The sequence below is a fragment of the Phyllopteryx taeniolatus genome, chromosome 8 (assembly GCF_024500385.1).
Source record: "Phyllopteryx taeniolatus isolate TA_2022b chromosome 8, UOR_Ptae_1.2, whole genome shotgun sequence".
Lineage (NCBI taxonomy): Eukaryota > Metazoa > Chordata > Actinopteri > Syngnathiformes > Syngnathidae > Phyllopteryx > Phyllopteryx taeniolatus.
Window position 1 is genome coordinate 26,022,437 of NC_084509.1, and position 18,553 is coordinate 26,040,989.

The following is an 18,553-nucleotide window of genomic DNA, read 5'->3' on the forward strand; positions in this document are numbered from 1 at the left end:
GCACACACACACACACACACACCCTGCAATATTTCTTTTTGTTTTACGCCTACATGGTGTGTGACCGCGGGGAATCCCTACTTGTGGCCACATGCATGATGAGTCACCCACCAAAAAATACCAGTCACTACAGTGGACGGCTATTCAAAAGTTTTTTTGTTTTTTTTTTGTTTACATGTGTGAGTCCTTATATCAAAGTTGTGCATCAGTCACAGTGAACATCCATTCAAAACATATCGTCAAAATGCACGGGTCTTGACGTCGAACTTGTCATCAGTCACTACAGTGGACGGCTATTCAAAAGCTGTTTTCCAAGCGCATTACGGCAAGTGTTGATGTCACAGTTGTGCATCGATCGCTACAGTCGATGTGAGTATTTTCCACTGTAGGGACTGATGCACAACTAAGACGAAACATTTAGCGTTGGTGTCGCCGTAAGGCAGGTTGCGAGGGCAAAACCCCCGAAAGTCTCCAAGCTCTCCAGCGTGTGATGAACGAAGCCCATTAATAACAAAAGTCGTCATTCTGTCACTTTAATTCCGCACAATGACGACATTTTGATGGCAAATAAATGAACCGTCGCCATCACGTCTGATTGCGAACAGCAACAACATTCGAGAGATCCAACTCAGCAACTTGAAAGAAGGCAACGACTTCAAGTCTTTATTTTTTATTTTTGAGATGAATCAATAAAAATGCTGTATTAGAATGATTGTATTTTCAATTCCTTTAATTAATCTAATCATTATTGAGTGATATTTAGCTCTTTAGCTGCAGGGGCTGTCCCCTTGTTCCATGATTCCTTTGTTAAAATATATTCATTCAAATAATTCATTCAAAAATTATCACATTTTTAAATAGTATATTTATTTAATTAATAAAAAATATGTCTTTGTAGGGTTTTCGTTTTTTTTAATGTGTCACGTGATTTATTTAAAGAAATACAACGATTTATTTAATTCTAAAAAATACACAGTAATATTTTCATTATGTTCCTGCCTTGCTTTTTAAATACTGTACAAATATTTTTTTTAAAACAATTACGTCATAATAAGCAAATAATAAAACTTAAAGACTATTTAATGCATGAAATTTCAAAATGAAAATTAGAATGAAAAGTATAAAAATACTAAAATAATGCATAAAATTATTTTCTTTAATAGGTGATGCAGTTTCTTGTATTGATGTAACACTGTTGATTGCGTATAAAAGGAGCTTCCCTAAATTGCTCAGTCATTCACAAGTAAAGATGAGGCGAGGTTCGCCTCTTTGTGAACAAGTGCGTGAGAAAATAGTCCAACAGTTTAAGGACAATGTTCCTCAACAAACAATTGGAAGGAATTTAGGGATTTTATCATCTACAGTCCATAATGTCATCAAAAGGTTCAGAGAATCTGGAGAAATCACTGCATGAAAGGGGCAAGGCCGAAAACCAACATTGAATGCCCGTGACCTTCGATCCCTCAGGCGGGACTGCATCAAAAACCGACATCAATGTATAAAGGATATCAGGAACACTTCAGAAAACCAATGTCAGTAAACACAGTTCGGCGCTACATCCGTAAGTGCAACTTGAAACTCTACTATGCAAAGCAAAAGCCATTTATCAACAACACCCAGAAACGCCGCCGGCTTCTCTGGGCCCGAGAGGAAAAGAACCATCCGGACCGTTATGGACACAAAGTTCAAAAGCCAGCATCTGTGATGGTATGGGGCTGTGTTAGTGCCAATGGCATGGGTGACTTACACATCTGTGAAGGCACCATTAATGCTGAAAGGTACATACAGGTTTTGGAAAAACATATGCTGCCATCCAAGCGACGTCTTTTTCACGGACGCCCCTGCTTATTTCAGCAAGACAATGTCAAACCACATTACATTACGTTACACAGCGTGGCTTCGTAGTAAAAGAGTGCGGGTACTCGACTGGCCTGCCTGCAGTCCAGACCTGTCTCCCATTGAAAATGTGCGTCGCATTATGAAGCGTAAAATACGAAAATGGAGACCCCGGACTGTTGAAGAGCTGAAGCTGTACATCAGGCAAGAATGGGAAAGAATTCCACCTACGAAGCTTCAGCAATTAGTGTCCTCAGTTCCCAAACGTTTATTGAATGTTGTTCAAAGAAAAGGTGATGTAACACAGTGGTAAACATGACCCTGTCCCAGCTTTTTTGGAACCTGTTGCAGCCATAAAATTCTAAGTTAATAATTATTTGCTATAAACAATAAAGTTTATCTGTTTGAACATTAAATATCTTGTCTTTGTAGTCTATTCAATTAAATATAGGTTGAACATGATTTGCAAATCATTGTATTCTGTTTTTTATTAATGTTTAACACAATGTCCAAACTTCATTGGAATTGGGGTTGTACGTTTTGTTGCATTTTTAATTTTTTCATAGTTAACTTTTGTCATGTATTGTGTGTGATTTTAACATTGCATAATTTCTAAATGAAAATTAAAAAAATTAATACACACACAGATAATAATTTAAAAATTATTTTCTTTGATTGTTGATTGATTCTTTTCAGCGGTTCGGAAAATGGATGGATGGATGTTACCATCTTTCACAATTTCTTAATACAAACTTAAACGTAATTTTAAAAATGACATCTCAAAAATGAATATGGAAAATATTTCAATTAAAAAAAGATTGATTTGATCGATTTATTTTAAACATGATTAGGTTTTGTTGCCTTTTTTCATGATATCAAACTGAAAATTACAAATTAATAATTACAATATAATTGGACTTTTTTTTTTTTTTTTATTAAACTTGAGCCTTTAATTCAGTCCATATTTCAGTTCTGTGTTGGTGAATCAAACGTTCCACACTCAGTGACAAGATGAGTTTTGCTCAAGGGCGGCTCAACCACGAGATCGCTTCGAGGGAATCTAACCTGCGGCCTTTTGGTCCGCGGCCCTCTCCCTCCTCGCCACCCGGTGAGGACACTTTGCTCTCTTATGCTGCCGCTTTGTATAAATAATACAGAGCGTAAAAGGGGAGCGTAAATAATTGATGCGGCCGAGGCCTTTGTGCTCCTCACGTCACATTGCCGCATTGGCACCATTAAAAAAAAAAAAAAAAACTTAAGAAGAAAAACAACGTTAAGCATCCTAGGAATGCGGAATGGATGAATCGGGCCTTTTCTACGCAAATAAGTTTGAGAGGGAGCGAGGCTGTCTGTCCCATGAACGTATTTGGTCTACTTCCTGTCTACTGGTGTGATATTTATAGCTTTTTATAAATTAAAAAAAAAAATAAAATCCCGCCCTACACAAAATTTCTGTCTCCAAGCTCCACCGGGAAAACAAAAAACAAAAGAGTTCGGTCCTGAAAAATGTTTGCGCCGCCGGAACCCATATTTCACACGGACATTTATTGCAGACGGACGCGGTGTTGGGCCACTGAAAAACAAACAGAACAAAGGAGCATCTGTAAGTGATTTTTAAGACACTGTTAGATTTGTAATGTACATATAACATCATAAGTACGAGTGAGCTGAATGGCAGTTAGCGTTTTTTTTTTTTTTTTTTTACCTGAAATGGAAATCACTAGCGTGCTAATGCTAATCGCGATTGCTAACCGTTTAGCATTTAGCATTTTGCTGTCTCAAATTATGTACACTAAATATACACTCACTTCCAACATATACATTTTAAGGATCAACGTCCATCCCTCATAAAGGAGAATAAAATGTGTCTTTGTAAAAAAAAAAAAAAAAAAGAATTGGCATATTGAGGCAATTATGGCAATAATTAAATGTAAATGTAAAAGTACAAATGAGCATAATATCACTTTTAAGATCAAGACAAATTGCAGCGAGGCATCCGACTGTCTTTAGTTGAAGTACAAAGACGTTACCCTGTTCACTAATTAAGGCTACGTTCACACTGCACGGCATCATGCCTAATTCGGCCTTTTTGTGAAATCCGATCTTTTTTGTGTCATTGTTCGGATGTGACACGCATGCGCACATAACACCACGTCACATTGCGCAGAATGTTTGCGGAAGGTCTCATTCCTGACAATTTCAAGGATTTTGTGCAACCGGAGCCAATGTTTTTTTTTTTCTTCATATTTATCAGTTCTAAAGCATCTTTTTTTTTCGCCACTGATGACTCCTTCATCCTCTCCTGCTTTTGTTGTACAATCGTGACGTTTTGATGCCTGTCCTTCAAAGATCAATTCCTCCTCAGTATTTTGTCCGATTGCCTTCAAGTCTTTCAAAGTCTGAAAGCATTCAGTGACGCTTCCTTCCCTTGCTCTCAATGTCCTGATATGTCAGGAAAGTGGTGCACTAGAGCATGAAAAGGCAGCCTGGTGCTGAAGCCTAAAGCCTAAACGTCTGCTTCCATTTTTTTCCCTTTCGTTACAGGATGCAATAGGTGTCAGCTCAGTGCAGCAGCAGGAGCAGTTGTACTTTTTATAGCCCTAGCAACAGCCGGCCGATTGGTTCCCCACGTCTGCCCGGCCTCTCGGCGATTGGCTGGTGAGACAGAGCGCTCTAAGTGCAGAATTTCATCTGGCGAGAAGGTTCAGTGCTGCAAGTGAGGCAGCAGTGAGACGGAAGGTAAAGGAGAGACCGAGAGGGAGGAGGGCGAAAACGGCCTCGGCTCAGCAATCAGTGTCAGTCTACAAAAAACACGCCGCCCACAAACGCACCATTTGCTGCTGAAATCAGTGTTACTCTTTAATTACAAGACAACATGATATAAAGTATAGTGACTTGATTTAAAAAAAAAAAAAGTTAATTAGAAGCTTTGGAATGAATTGAACACACAAATATTTGACACAATAAGCTTAGTATCATAAATTTGTCCACTTCAAATACATTTTGGTGTGAACTCAACCAACAGTTGTCGCTGTTCTACTGTCATTCAGGTGCTTGCAAATTGTGAAAACAAATCAATGACAAAAGAAGTCACTTTCTCGCTAATGCTAATGCTGAAAACAAAATTAGCGAAAAGTACCGTTGGTGTTGATAGTGAGCTTTCAAAATGTTAAAACTAATCAAGATGAGTTAAGTATTTTCTTAAACAACAGGCGTAGCTATTCCACTTAAATCCGATAGTGTGCTTTCAACCTGTCAAAGCAAATCAAGAAGAAGAAGGCTAATGCTAAAATTTGTTTCACTTTTGCTAAAAACGACACAAACTGTGGGTGTCGATAACAATTTAAAAAAAAAAAGTATCGGTCACTGTTCCACTTAAATCCTTTTGGTTTGGGTAGCTAGCTTGCAAAGTGTCAAAACAAATCATGAAGCCGAAGAAGGCCTTTTTTTGCTATTTCTAAAAACAATGTTAACAACTAGTCCTGAGGTTTATCGATAGCTAGCTTTCAAACTCTCAAAATAATAATTAAAAAAAAAAGGCATTTTCTTGTTCATGCTAATAACAACGTTAACAACAAGTCCTTTGGGTGTCGAGAGCGACCTTTCAAATGGTATGAACAAATCACCTTTTCTCGCTCATGCTAATGCCCAAAACGACACAAACAACAAAGTCCTGCGGGTGTTAATAGCGCACTTTAAAACTGTCAAAAGAAATCAAGAAGAAATTTTCGAAAGGTGACGCTAAGGCGATACCCTAGGCTCCCGAGTGCAAAACTAATAAGTCAGTTATGTCCTTTTGTGTCTTCTTTTGCGTCGTTGCATTTGATCTTAAGTGTCGTTTCAAAATAAACAATCCCCAAATTAAATCATGTCAAAACTAAAAAAATGAAAGAAGACACAGAAAGAGGGTGCGAATCAACGAACGAAGACAGTGCCGTTCTGTAGTGTAATGCGATGTAAAGCACGCGTTGCGAGTGCGTTGGCGCTAAATAAAGCCGGTGGAGGCTATTTCTGACACGATGAAAGGGGAGCCGGGAGGGGCCGACAACTTTACAGACTAAAAATAAATGCGGGCAGCTGTCGAAATAGTGCGGAGTCACCGCGGTGACATCATTTCACACCGCTTTAAGGCTCCCTTTCAAACTCTTAGACACCCCCCCCCCATCCCAAATAATAATACTAATATGTAAGAATAATTAAATTATAATATATATATTATAACTGGTTAGCACATCCGCCTCACAGTTCTGAGGACCGGCGTTCAAATCCCGGCGCCGCCTGCATGGAGTTCGCATGATCTCCCCGTGCCTGCGTGGGTTTTCTCCGGGCACTCCGGTTTCCTCCCACATCCCAAAAACATGCATGCCAGGTTGATTGAAGACTCTAAATTGCCCGTAGGTGTGAATGTGAGTGTGAATGGTTGTGTTTTTGTATGTGCCCTGCGATGTACCCGGCCTCCTGCCCGATGATAGCTAGGATAGGAGGAGAAGCGGCTCAGAAAATGGATGGATGGATGGATGGATGGATTTATAACACGTAAATATTTGACTTTAGTCATTTGAAAGTCATCTATTTTTTAACAATAATGATAATAGTCTGTATTTAAAAATATGATTAGTGGTACGGACAATGGATGGATGGACTTATAGATGTATAATATTTATTTAATAATAATAATAATTTCAAAATGTACATTATTGTATTTTACATGACAATGTTAAAATTGCTTTTGTTCTTAATGGTTCAGGTCCTACCTGGAGGAAAGGAGTTATTTTGTAACCATTGGAAATGTTCAATCTCATCGAATGGCAATGACCTATGGGGTCCCTCAAGGGTCAGTTCTTGGACCCCTCCTGTTCAGCCTGTATATGCTACCCTTGGGTCCAATTCTTCAGAACTTTTATTTTGACTATAATAGCTATGCAGATGACACACAGTTATATCTAGCAGTGTCTCCAGATGACTACAGTTCAATTACGGTGTTGTGTCATTTGTCTAAAACAGACAAAATCTTCTTCAATTAAACCACAACAAAACTGAGGTACTTGTTTTTGGCAATGAATAAAAGAGAATTGCTGTTTAGTAAATACCCGGAGTCACTCTCTTTAAAAACCAAAACCAAGTCCGAAACCTTGGTGTTCTGATAGTTTCCGAAATGACTTTCAACAGTCATATCAAATCAATTACTAAAACTGCCTTCTATCATCTGAAGAACATATCCAGAATGAAGGCTTGCATGTTTCAAGCAGACCAGGAGAAGCTCATCCATGCTTTTATCTCAAGTAGACTTGACTATTGTAATGGTCTTCTGAGTGGACTCCCTAAAAAGAGCATTAAACAGCTGCAGCTCATTCAGAATGCTGCAGCTCGGGTTCTGACCACAACAAAGAGGTCAGAGGATATTACTCCAATTCTAAAGTCTTTACACTGGCTTCCAGTCAGCTTTAGGATAGATTTTAAAGTTCTGCCACTGGTCTATAAATCACTAAACGGTTTAGGTCCTGAATACATGAATGAAATGCGAATGGAATATAAACCCAGTAGGGCTCTGAGATCGACAAACTCCGGTCAAAGAGTGGAGCACAGAGTCCAAAGCAAACATGGTGAAGCAGCATTTAGCTGTTATGCTACACTCAAATGGAAGAAGTTGCCAACGGAAGTGACGTCAGCCCCAAGTGTGCATGTTCTTAAGTCCAGGTTAAAAACTCTTCTTTTTTTCCCCCATGCGTTTTTGAGCATTTCCACTTTTAAATCTTATTGTTATTATTTTAATTTTCCATCAATGACTACCTTAAGCAAAGCAAAGCAAATTTATTTATATAGCGCAATTCATACACAATGTGCTTTACATGATTAAAAGCATTTAAAAACAAAGGAAAAAAACAGCTTATAAACATTTAAAACAAAGGGGGAAAAAATAAATAAAAATACAATTAAAACAGCATACAGTGCAAGAAATATCAAGAAAATTCCTGTGGAAATTTTGAATGTGCCTGCTGACTCTTGCAAGTTGGAAAGCCGCATTTCATGGCAAAAGTTTTGAAAAGGGAATAATAATTCACAAGATTGCTTGAAAGAGTTGATCCGTTTGAATATAAAATTCTTCGAATCGGTCAAGGAATGTGCTAATTGGAGTTAAATTAGAAAACATTCTTAATTTTGGGCTTTTATTTTGAAAATTAGAGGGGGGGAAATGACTGTTAGCGCAAACGCTAACATGTTAACAGTTGACATGCTAGTACAGAAAGCTCTAAGGCAGATTGATAAGGGTTTGACAGTTTGCCCTGTTGTAGGGAACCCTTTTAAAGGAGATTAGCTCAAATGCTAGCATGCTAACAGTTGCTATGGGTGTGACTCGGACAAGAAATGTTGGAGGAGGAGGAAATGATGTGAAATGCGTTAAGCGTGGGAATTGTTGGCGGCCCATTCACTCACAATGGGAGTTGATACATAGTTTTGGGGGAACTGCGTCGTTATGGTAACACGGAACGGTTTAAAAAAGTAGTTGCGATCCAGGTGCGGCGGGACGCATCTTTTGAAACTGCATTTGTGGGGAGAAAATGAGGTTTTGTTGACACGCGTTGGCTTATGTGTGTGTGCGCGGAGAAGCTAAAAATGGACTCTTTCAGGAGTGGGCGGGGCCGGGCCGGGCCGGCTCTCAATTGGCTGCACCAGTGCAAACGCACACATCCAACAAATCGCCCGCACGGCTAAACCGTTCCAGATATGAATTCCACAGAACACAACAAGGGTTTGGAGAACACGTGGATGTGCTGAGTTTCCAAATAGGTTGAAAAAAGTCACTGAGTTAGAGCAGGGTTCAAATAGGGTCAATTTAAGATAAACCACATTACTGGTGACCTCTTACTGCTCAGTGACTTTGTTTTTATGTTTTTATGTCTCAAAAGTATTCACTGTCAAATGATTGTCTGTTGTCGTACTTCAACTACCAGAAACGAATACCTTGTGTGTTTTTGACATACTTGGCCAATAAAGATCATTCTGAATCTGAAATTGTTGACTTTCAAATTAAGTCAAAATTAAAGTCAAATTAAAGGAACAAAATTGTTTGTGGCACAAAAGTGAGTTTTTTCCTGAGAGAGCAACCGTGTCTACAAAAATCCAATTTTGCCACAGTGATGATATATGTATATATATATATATATATATATAGTATTTTTGTCAAACTTAGTCATGTATATAATCATTATAACGGGAGCATTGTGAAGATGTCACTGTGCAGCTACTCTGCAGTACATAAATGAGGCACTAAATAAATACAAATGTACAACACACTGGAAATGGTGCTTTGATCGTTCAGCCATCATAGTTTTTTATTATTACTCTTATGATCATCATAGCTAATATTTTTGTTTCTTGTGCAACTGCTACATCATGACTCACATTCAAGATATTTTTGTTGTTGTTGTCACTCAGGAAAACAGCGGGAGAGGGAGAAAGAAGGTATATTAAAAAAAAAAGAAAATCCATTCCAATGTGGTCCAAACACATTTGTCAAAACGCAGAAATAATCCATAAATAATAAAAAGTATTAAATACTACTGTGTGTCTTTTTTTTTTTTTTTTTTTTTTTTTCCCCCCATGTGACAAACACCAGCTGGCGACATCGAGAGTGAGCAATGGTGAGGTTCAAGCATCCTTTTTTCTCTTTTTTTGCCTTTTTTAAAACAAATTAAATACACATATTGCATGTCACTAAAGCAACAGCCAGTACAACTGTGTTTTTTTTTAACAGTAGAGAAAATAATTGTTTAAAAAATAATAATAAAGTAGACAGAAGGCTGTTTTTTTCAGTCATGAATACTTAACACCCACAGTATACAGTAAGTGAATCAAGTCAAGCTACTGTATATAATTACATCACCAGCATGCACAATATTGAATATTATCATTATAATTATTCTGTCATCATCATTATTGTACACTGAAGAAACAGTTTAGTAGTAGTAGTAGTACTAGTAATAGTAGTAGTAGTAGTTGTAGTAGGCGAGTGCATTTAATAAAATAAACCACAAAGCTGCCTTATTACTTTTTTTTTTTTTTTTTTTTTCACTTTTGCTGCGAAAAGAATTAATGGAAAACAAAGCGGACTAGCGTGCTATTTTTAGGAGGTTTTATTTTTTTATTTTTAAGCAATACTTTGGGCAAATTTGGGCTAATTCATTGGTTGGCTATTTACTTTTTCAGGCTACAACTACTTCCTGGAATTGGCCAGGGTCTGTAAGCAAATTGATGTTTAGCCATTTCTTGGGCCACGATTATTTCCTGGAATGGACCGGTGTCCTAGCACGAGGTTTGTCACACATCCGAGTCGTGATTACTTGGAGCAGACAAGTATATGATTTATTTATTATTTTTAACTTTAAGATGTGGTTTGTAACTCTTCATGTGTTTAGACTATTTCTTGGAACTTGACAGTCTTGCGAGGCAAATTAATGAACTGTTTTTCCACACATCCGGGTTGTGACTACTTCCCCGAGGTGTCCAGTGTATGATTTATTTATGTATTTTTCACTTTTCCTGGGTTTGGAATACTCCTTGGAAGTGGCTACTGTTGTGATGCATATGAATTATTATTTTTTAATTATTTTTTCTTTTTATTTGTTACATATTATAATTCCTCAAATGGAACTCACACACACTTTGTTTGTCACACTTTCTGGTTTGGGACTATGTCCTGGAACAAGGACTTTTTTTTTGTTGTTGTTTCAAATTTGCGCCAATTTCGTTAATTTCCATGGGCTATTTAGTGGAACATAGCAGTGTCATGATGCACAAGCAATACATAGAATAACAAAACATAAAATGTAAGCAGCATGTCTGGACAGACCAATTCTGAGTGTAACGTCGCCTTTTCTACTCGACGACGAGCTCTGATTGGCTGATAAGTGTTGTGGGTGGCGCAAAGGAAATCAACAAGGTGGAGGCCCTTTCGACCGCATATAAATTTGTCTCCTTCTCTATATACGTTATATATATATATATAGACCTTTTCATAATGTTTGTAAACAATAGGCACCAGAATACTTCCGGGTGGCAGAAAGCAAGTGACCATCGCTGACCTGAACTGAAAACGACGACAAAAACTGCACCACCAGATTTGCCCTTAAAGGTTTCTGGGTTTTATCATTTCCTCTGTAAAAATCAAAATCTATCCGGCAGAACTTGTTGGTGACGAGGATAAATCAAGTGAATGTCATAAAAAGTTGTACAAAAATGATCGCAAGACTGCCTAGATAGAGGTGCAGTAGCCAATTGTTAAGGAGCGGACTGGGAACCAAACCTCCATCATTGAGAAGACATTTTCTCACAGGTATGTATGAAATATTTGGTTGGGTTGTCTGAAGATAATTTCGCAAAACAATGGCTAGCCTGCTAGTAGCCGACGATATAACAATTTCAGCATCAAAAGAGATCGTCTGCGCCATTAATCCGAGGACCAGAAAAGTGAATTAGCCAGTCCCTCGGCGATGTCCGAATTTCCATTCTGTCTATTTTTGAATCAACTTACTTGTCGAAATGTGAAATTACAGGCGCTGTTCTGTCTCCATCCGAGCCTCACAGCCTCACAAAACATCACCTTTTCGACGGACACATTCAGAAAGAAGGCTAAAGTCAATCGATCAATCCCGTTTTCTCAATGGCTCTGCCTGGATCAAATGACATGTAGAGGGGTTTGTTTACATGCTTAAGCTTTTAACACCCGGAAGTACGTCATGGTGAAAAGGTCTATTTAAACTAGCGCTCACCTCTCTGTTCTTTTCTGGAAACACGTGGAAAAATAAACAACGGCTGCTGCGCGAGTGGGGTCGGCAAAAAGCGGCTGCCAAAGTCCACCGGCCTTTTTTTTTTTTCCTGCCACGATCCTTTTTCGTCGTCTTCGCCTTTTCTTCTCGTGGGCTTTTAGTTGTTGCCCTCCCCGCCCTCGTCGTCCTGCTGGTCGCTCGTCCACAGAGTCAAGTTGTCGCGCAGCAGCTGCATGATGAGCGTGGAGTCTTTGTACGAGTCCTCGTTGAGGGTGTCCAGCTCGGCGATGGCGTCGTCGAAGGCCGTCTTGGCCAGGTGGCACGCCTGCTCTGGCGCGTTCTGGATCTCGTAGTAGAAGACGGAGTAGTTGAGAGCCAGGCCCAGCCGGATGGGGTGGGTGGGCTGCATGTGCTCCTTGCTGATCTCGTGCGCCTCGTTGTAGGCCTTCTCTGACGACTCCACCACGGCGGCGCGCTTCTCGCCCGTGGCCACCTCGGCCAGGTAGCGGTAGTAGTCGCCCTTCATCTTCAGATAGAACACTTTGCTCTCATGCTGCGTATCGCCACAGTTCTTGATCAGGAAGTGGTCCAGAAGGTTGAGGACGTCCTGACACACAGCTTCCAGCTCCTTCTCGATCTTCTCGCGGTAGGCGCGCACCATCTCGATCTTCTTCTCGTTGCCGTCGGCTGACGTCTTCTGCTCGATGCTGGAGATGACGCGCCACGACGAGCGCCGGGCGCCCACCACGTTCTTGTAGGCCACCGACAGCAGGTTGCGTTCCTCGTTGGACAGAGCCTCGTTCAGCTCCGTTACCTTCGAGGGAAAGAACACCGGGAGAACCGTGTTTTAATGCACCGTTGTCAGGTTGAGTAAATAGGAGGCTGTCAAGTCACGCCAAGTCAATCTCTGTGAACTTTGGGTTTGTGAAGCCCTTGGAGACTCTTTTGTAATTCATGGCTGTATAAATACGCAACTGGACTGTTCTAGTTGACTTGAGCCCGCCGCGCACCCAGCGATGCGGCCAAACCCGACTGAACGCCCGTGCGGTGTGCGGGATTCGTCTTCTCGTTTTCACGAGTGGCCAACGGTCGGGCCTCTGGTCGTTGCACGGTCTCGCTAAATGTGCGATGCGGTCAAACCTGATTGAACCAGACCAACGCAAAAAAACATTTTTTTTTTTCAATCACAGTTGGCGACTCACCCGTGCACATTGAGCAGTTGGATACTGTATATGGACGCCCTGAACAGAAAGCCTCTACAGGGGGTCTGATGCTGCACATCCACTATATTGTACTTTATCACACTTATTAAACCATATAAAGATAGTCTAATAATTAAGGAAGAAGCAGGTTGCTACAGAAAGCCGAAAAAGCGAGAGTGTGGATATTTTAGTCTCACTCGCTCCCATTCATTTGAATGTAACCGCCGCCGCACAATTTTGGCCACAAGCTTCGCTATTTCATCCACAGGTACATATGAAATTCTAAATATAGTTACGTATTGTTGTAAAACACAATACATGTATACGTTCTCATGTATTTGTTTGGCTTGGAGGCTGTGTCTCGCTCGCTCGAAACCCGGAAATGTGTTTTTTGCGTCTGTGAAAGTTGGTGCATTTCGATTGGCTGTAACCTGTTTCCACACCAACACCCGGGCTATAGTTCTGTCCTATCTGGCCTTCGGGCATGAACTGATGAAGCCTGCTCAGATGACTCGTCTAAGAACACCGCAATAGTCCAGCTGCAATCGATTCAATGCCCTGAGAATTAAACGACCTGGAAGAAGGAGAATATTCACAGCCGGGCTATTTAAAGAAGTACTTGGCGCCAAAGTTTGTTTAGACTGAGGTTGTCGTGGGTCAAATTTGACCCGTGCCGACTAAAATAGATTTTAAATGTACCGGGTGTGTGTTAAATCAAGGAAAATGGTGGTAATCTTGCCATACGTGTGTATTTTTATGGGACGGTGGTGACCGTGTTCAAGAGGGAGCTTGAAACGATGAATATTAAAATATTTGGCAATTTAGTGTCGTCCATCTGTCTAGTATACGTGGTTCATATTTAGTGGCGATTGGACAAAATTTCTAGCAGTAGTTTGTCTTTGAAGGACCCCTAGAAAAGGAAGATAATGACCCTCAAATATTTGCTTCAAACCAAAATGACAGACATCTTGTGTCTTTTCAGGCATGGCTTCTATGTGGGTCTACTTATGATACACAACTCCGACAAATTTCATGTTGCTAAGTGTAACTGGCTTCACGGGATGAATTCCCCCCCCCCCCCAAAAAAAAAAACCATGAGCCTAGCTAGTTATTAAAGTTCCCTCTTTTCAAAGTTCACCACCATGCGGCGCCCACACGCAGTGAGCAAAATTAAAATCTTACGGAATTTAGCCTGGTCTATCTGTCTACTTTACCTGGTTCAAATTTGGTAGCAATGGGACACAATCTCTAGGACAAGTTCCTCTTTGAAGGAGCCCTGGAAATGGCCAACATGACCCTAAAAGAAACTGGCTCCAAGGGTTGAATTTCCCAAAGACTTCAGGAGTGCTTCTGAGCCACTTTGGGGGGGTCACGCTGCACCTGCCGGAATGACCCTAATGACGTGAACTATATGTATCTGATTTGATTGCTTATACCAAATGTCATCTTTCATCCCAAACCCTTAACCCCCTTACCCAACCACTATTCTAACCCAGGGGTGTCAAACTGATTTTTGTCGAGGGCCACATTGTCATTTCAATTTCCCTCAGAGGGCCGTTATGACAGTGAAACCATACCTCATCATATTCTTTTATGTACACAACAAATTGAGGGATAACATTTTAAAATCCTTCTGTAGTTTGTTCAACTATTGATCAAGTTACTGTAAAAAGAGGATTGGTAGCAGAAAAATGCCATATCTCAACATTGTTGTTCATTACATATGACAATTTTTAATTTGTGTTCAGATTTTAGCAAGCATCATGGAAGTCGACGCACACGATTTCCTTTTGCGGGGCCACATAAAATGATGTGGCGGGCCACATCTGGCCCCCGGGCCTTGAGTTTGACACCGACGCCCTAACCCTTTCCAAACTACTTTCCCCTACCCCTAACCACAACCCCAAGACTAGGCCCAAAGCCTATTCCCTAACCCCAACCTCTAACCCGCACCCAAACCCTTTGCCAACCCAAGATCCGCTGACCCCTAACCCCAACCCCTAACATTTACACACTTACTATCCCTCAAACCACAACACCAACATTAACTCCAAAGCATATCCCCTAACCCAACCTCTCTCCCAATCCCTATTCCTGAACCCGAAAGCCTATCCCCTAACAACAGCCCTTACCAAACCACATCACCCTATCTCGAACCACTACCCCAACACTAACCCCAACCAACGACCAGAAGCGTAGCCCCTCATCTTTAACCAACAACGACGCCCTTACTGCAACTCAACACTAATCCTAACTCGAAACCGAACTCTAACCCTTCACCCTAACCATAAATCCATTATCTCCCATTGTTAATGAACTGTTGCTTTTTCAGGCTTCGGATAGCTTCGAGACCAACCACCACGTTTCCATGACAACAGAAATTTCCTTTCTTTGACGCACATTAAAAAAAAAAAATGTAAAAATCCCTAACTCAGATTATACTTATGTACTATTAAAATGCGATGTATCCATTTCCATGGTCACACACTCGTAGCTGCAGAGCTAACGCTAGCTTATTGCTGCGGCGCAAAGGAAAAATCGCGTCGCTCGGAATGCAGCGCTCAAAGTCTTAGCTGCTGTCACAGTTGTCCTAAAACAGTGAGCCGGCTCAACCGTCATAAACGTACAATTGTTTACACAAAGGGAGAAAAAACACGTCCTGTTTCACCAAGCCATTGTTATGTGCTCACGTGTAGCGGGCGGCGCTGGTAAATTTCCACTCAACTAAAGTTAAGTTGAAGATGCTTGGGTGGTAGGGAGGGGCCGTCTGCAAATGATTGAAATGTTGCCATGAGCACTGCGGCAGCTGCGATGTAAGTGAAAACCCTTCGTGCACACACCCTGACCTTAGCCAAAGCTAAAATTGCCGTCCTCTTTATTTTTTTTAAATTTATTTATTTATTTATTTATTTTTACCGTACAGTGACATCATTTGTTACCCCCTAGTGACCTATATATTTTTTAATTTAGACTATTACTTTTTTTTTTTTTGCGGCGGCACGGTGGCCGACTGGTTAGTGCGTCAGCCTCACAGTTCTGAGGGGCGGGGTTCAATCCCCGGTCCCGCCTGTGTGGAGTTTGCATGTTCTCCCCGTGCCTGCGTGGGTTTTCTCCAGGCACTCCGGTTTCCTCCCACATCCCAAAAACATGCATTAATTGGGGACTCGAAATTGCCCGTAGGTGTGAATGTGAGTGCGAATGTTGTTTGTTTGTATGTGCCCTGCGATTGGCTGGCAACCGGTTCAGGGTGTACCCCGCCTCCTGCCCGATGACAGCTGGGATAGGCTCCAGCACGCCCGCGACCCTACTGAGGAGAAGCGGCTCAGAAAATGGATGGATGGACTTTTTTTTTTTTTTGCACTTTGGGGGTTTTAACCCATTAATGGCCAGCATGTTCCTTATTTGATGACTTATGAAATAAGATTGAATGAAATAGTCAAGTTACTTATTTTGAGACATACTTTGGCCCAGTTACTTATTTAATGACTTAAAAATTATTTTGCCCTATATTATGTTATTTTCTGTCTTAAAAGGCCCTGTGCGTTATCCAGTTACATCAAGCGGCCCACTCAAATACGACTTAAAATGGTCCGGTGCCTTAATGTCCGACTTCAAATGCGACTTAAAAGGTTCCAGGTTTTTATTTTATTATCTCGTGACTTCCAATTGTTTTATTTAGCGAGCCACAAAAGTGACTTAAAATGGCCTAGGGGCCTATTTTGTATCATTGTACGGCTTAGATTCTCCAGTGTCGTATTTAATGACTTAAAATCTTTATGACAATTACTAAAGTGCGGCAACAATGACGAGGGATTCCCTTTGATGAGGGCGTGTGACAGCACACATATCGAAGTTATTATTGCACATTTTCAACGCCCTCATTTTGGTGGTCCTACATTCAAATATTGGGCCTATTGTCCGCTTTCACTGTTGCTAACATGACACAGCAGTTTCTCCCGTATGAAGCGATGTGATCTTATCATATCATATCGGTTGCACCGCAGTATGACAAAAGAATATTCCAGAAGCCTTCTTCTTCTGCCGCTGCCTCCTACGTGTGCGTGGAGGGACAGAGCAGACCCCCCACCCCCTCACCCCACAGTTCACTCCATTACTTTTATTTGCATAAGAGCTCCTTATCTAAAACTGCTTTTTTTCATTTGCATTATTATATTCATTCTAAGACAAAAGGAGGCGGAGGAAGGTGATGGCAGGTGCAACCTCACATGCCCCCCCCCCCCCCCCCCAGTAAGTCGTCACTTTGGGGGGGTGGGGGCTTTAAATGGAAGCCCATGCTTTCATAAAAGAAATACTAATAATACACAATAGTGTGCGACGCAGGTCTGCTTGTGCTGGTGTGGCACCGCCCGAGAGGAGCACAAGCCAGAAAAGAAATCAGAAATTCATCAAATATGACCATACAAAGGGCGTGGCTATGACGTCACGTCAGCAGCAGCCCTTTGTAAAATACTACTAATAAAAAAAATACAAACTAAAAGCCCAACCGTGCTTGCGACCCCCCCCCCCCCCTCATTCATTCAGATGATGACATAATAATGATTTGAGGCGATCAAGGCACTCACCGATTTCATGGCGGCCGCCATGTCGTCATACCTCTCAGCCTGCTCGGCCAGCCTGGCTTTCTGCACCAGCTGCTCGCGGTCGACCATCTTCGGGCGAATGGACACTTGCACCCACTGCGTTTCTTAATTACGTTACGTGCTGCTGCTTTTGGGCAAGGGAGGGGGCTGTCGAGGCGCGGCGCCGCTCGCCTGGGGATTTTTTTTTTATTATTACTACTAGTTTCTTTAACAAGATTTCGATTGTTTTTTTTGTCTTTTTTTTCAGTTCAATTCGCAATGCGGTGAAAATCCGACGACAAGTGAACGCTGCAACTGCGATGCTCGTCTCTCTCTCTCTCTCGCTCTCTCTCTCTCTCTCTCTCTCGCTCTCTCTCCCCCTCGGTTGCGTCATCCCTCAGCAGCAGAGAAGTGGGTGTCTGCCAATGATGTAATAGTAGTAGCCGCCGGGCTCAAGGCATTGTGGGCAATGGAGTTCAACGTCTGAACTTCGTCAAAGATACAGTAGCGGCAGCGGGGCATTGTGGGTAATGAAGCAGAATATTAGATAGCTAGATATATAGATAGAAAGAAAGAAAGGAAGAAAGAAATGGAGTCGTGCTGTCGAACCACATAAGAAATAAATGTTGCCATCCAGTGGCCAATTTGGGGAATGCACATGGATTTTTTTTTTTAACGTTTCACGTTCTCCTCAATAATAATCATAATAATAATAATGATCGGTTGTTAGCCCCAATCAGGTTGAGGTTCTGTTCATTGAAGACTCTAAATTGCCTGTAGGTGTGAATGTGAGTGCGAAGGGATGTTTGTTTCTGTGTGCGCTGCGATTGGCCGGCGACCGGTTCAGGGTGCATCCAACGCCTCCAATAATGTATTTTGGATTATAATTATAATAACTTCATTCTGAGGCCAAACAGCAACTAACGACACTGACGTGCACGCACACGCGCACGCACACACACGCAGTGGATTATTAGGCGCTGAGCTGGCCTTCAAAAGGTCAAAAGAGGAAGCGTTGTCTTTGCTAAGTGGGTCAAGTCGTCACGGGGCCGAGAACACACACGCCGCAGACGGATGCGCGCCTTTGGCCCGTCGCCAGAGTTGTGCTCGTAAACGCTCTGTTTCCAAGTGAACAATTGTGTGTTTGTCAGCGCCGAGACAAACAACT

General features: G+C 41.4%; 1 protein-coding gene across 1 annotated transcript; it reads right to left on the reverse strand.

The window, feature by feature from the left end:
• Positions 1 to 9,138: 9,138 nt before the first annotated feature.
• On the reverse strand, positions 9,139 to 18,027 carry ywhag2 (3-monooxygenase/tryptophan 5-monooxygenase activation protein, gamma polypeptide 2). Its single transcript, XM_061782299.1, has 2 exons — positions 17,389 to 18,027; positions 9,139 to 12,417 (listed from the first exon to the last, which is right to left on the reverse strand). The coding sequence occupies exons 1-2, from the start codon at positions 17,473 to 17,475 to the stop codon at positions 11,761 to 11,763; spliced, it is 744 nt and encodes a 247-aa protein (XP_061638283.1). The 5' UTR covers positions 17,476 to 18,027; the 3' UTR covers positions 9,139 to 11,760.
• Between the last annotated feature and the right edge of the window lie 526 nt (positions 18,028 to 18,553).

What these genes read in the sequence shown, in the direction of transcription:
- ywhag2 (XM_061782299.1), bottom strand. Translation starts at nt 17,475, where the DNA reads ATGGTCGACCGCGAGCAGCTGGTGCAGAAAGCCAGGCTGGCCGAGCAG. An exon ending in TGGCGGCCGCCATGAAATCG is followed by an intron (nt 12,418 to 17,388) that starts GTGAGTGCCTTG and finishes TTTCCCTCGAAG; the next exon opens with GTAACGGAGCTGAACGAGGC.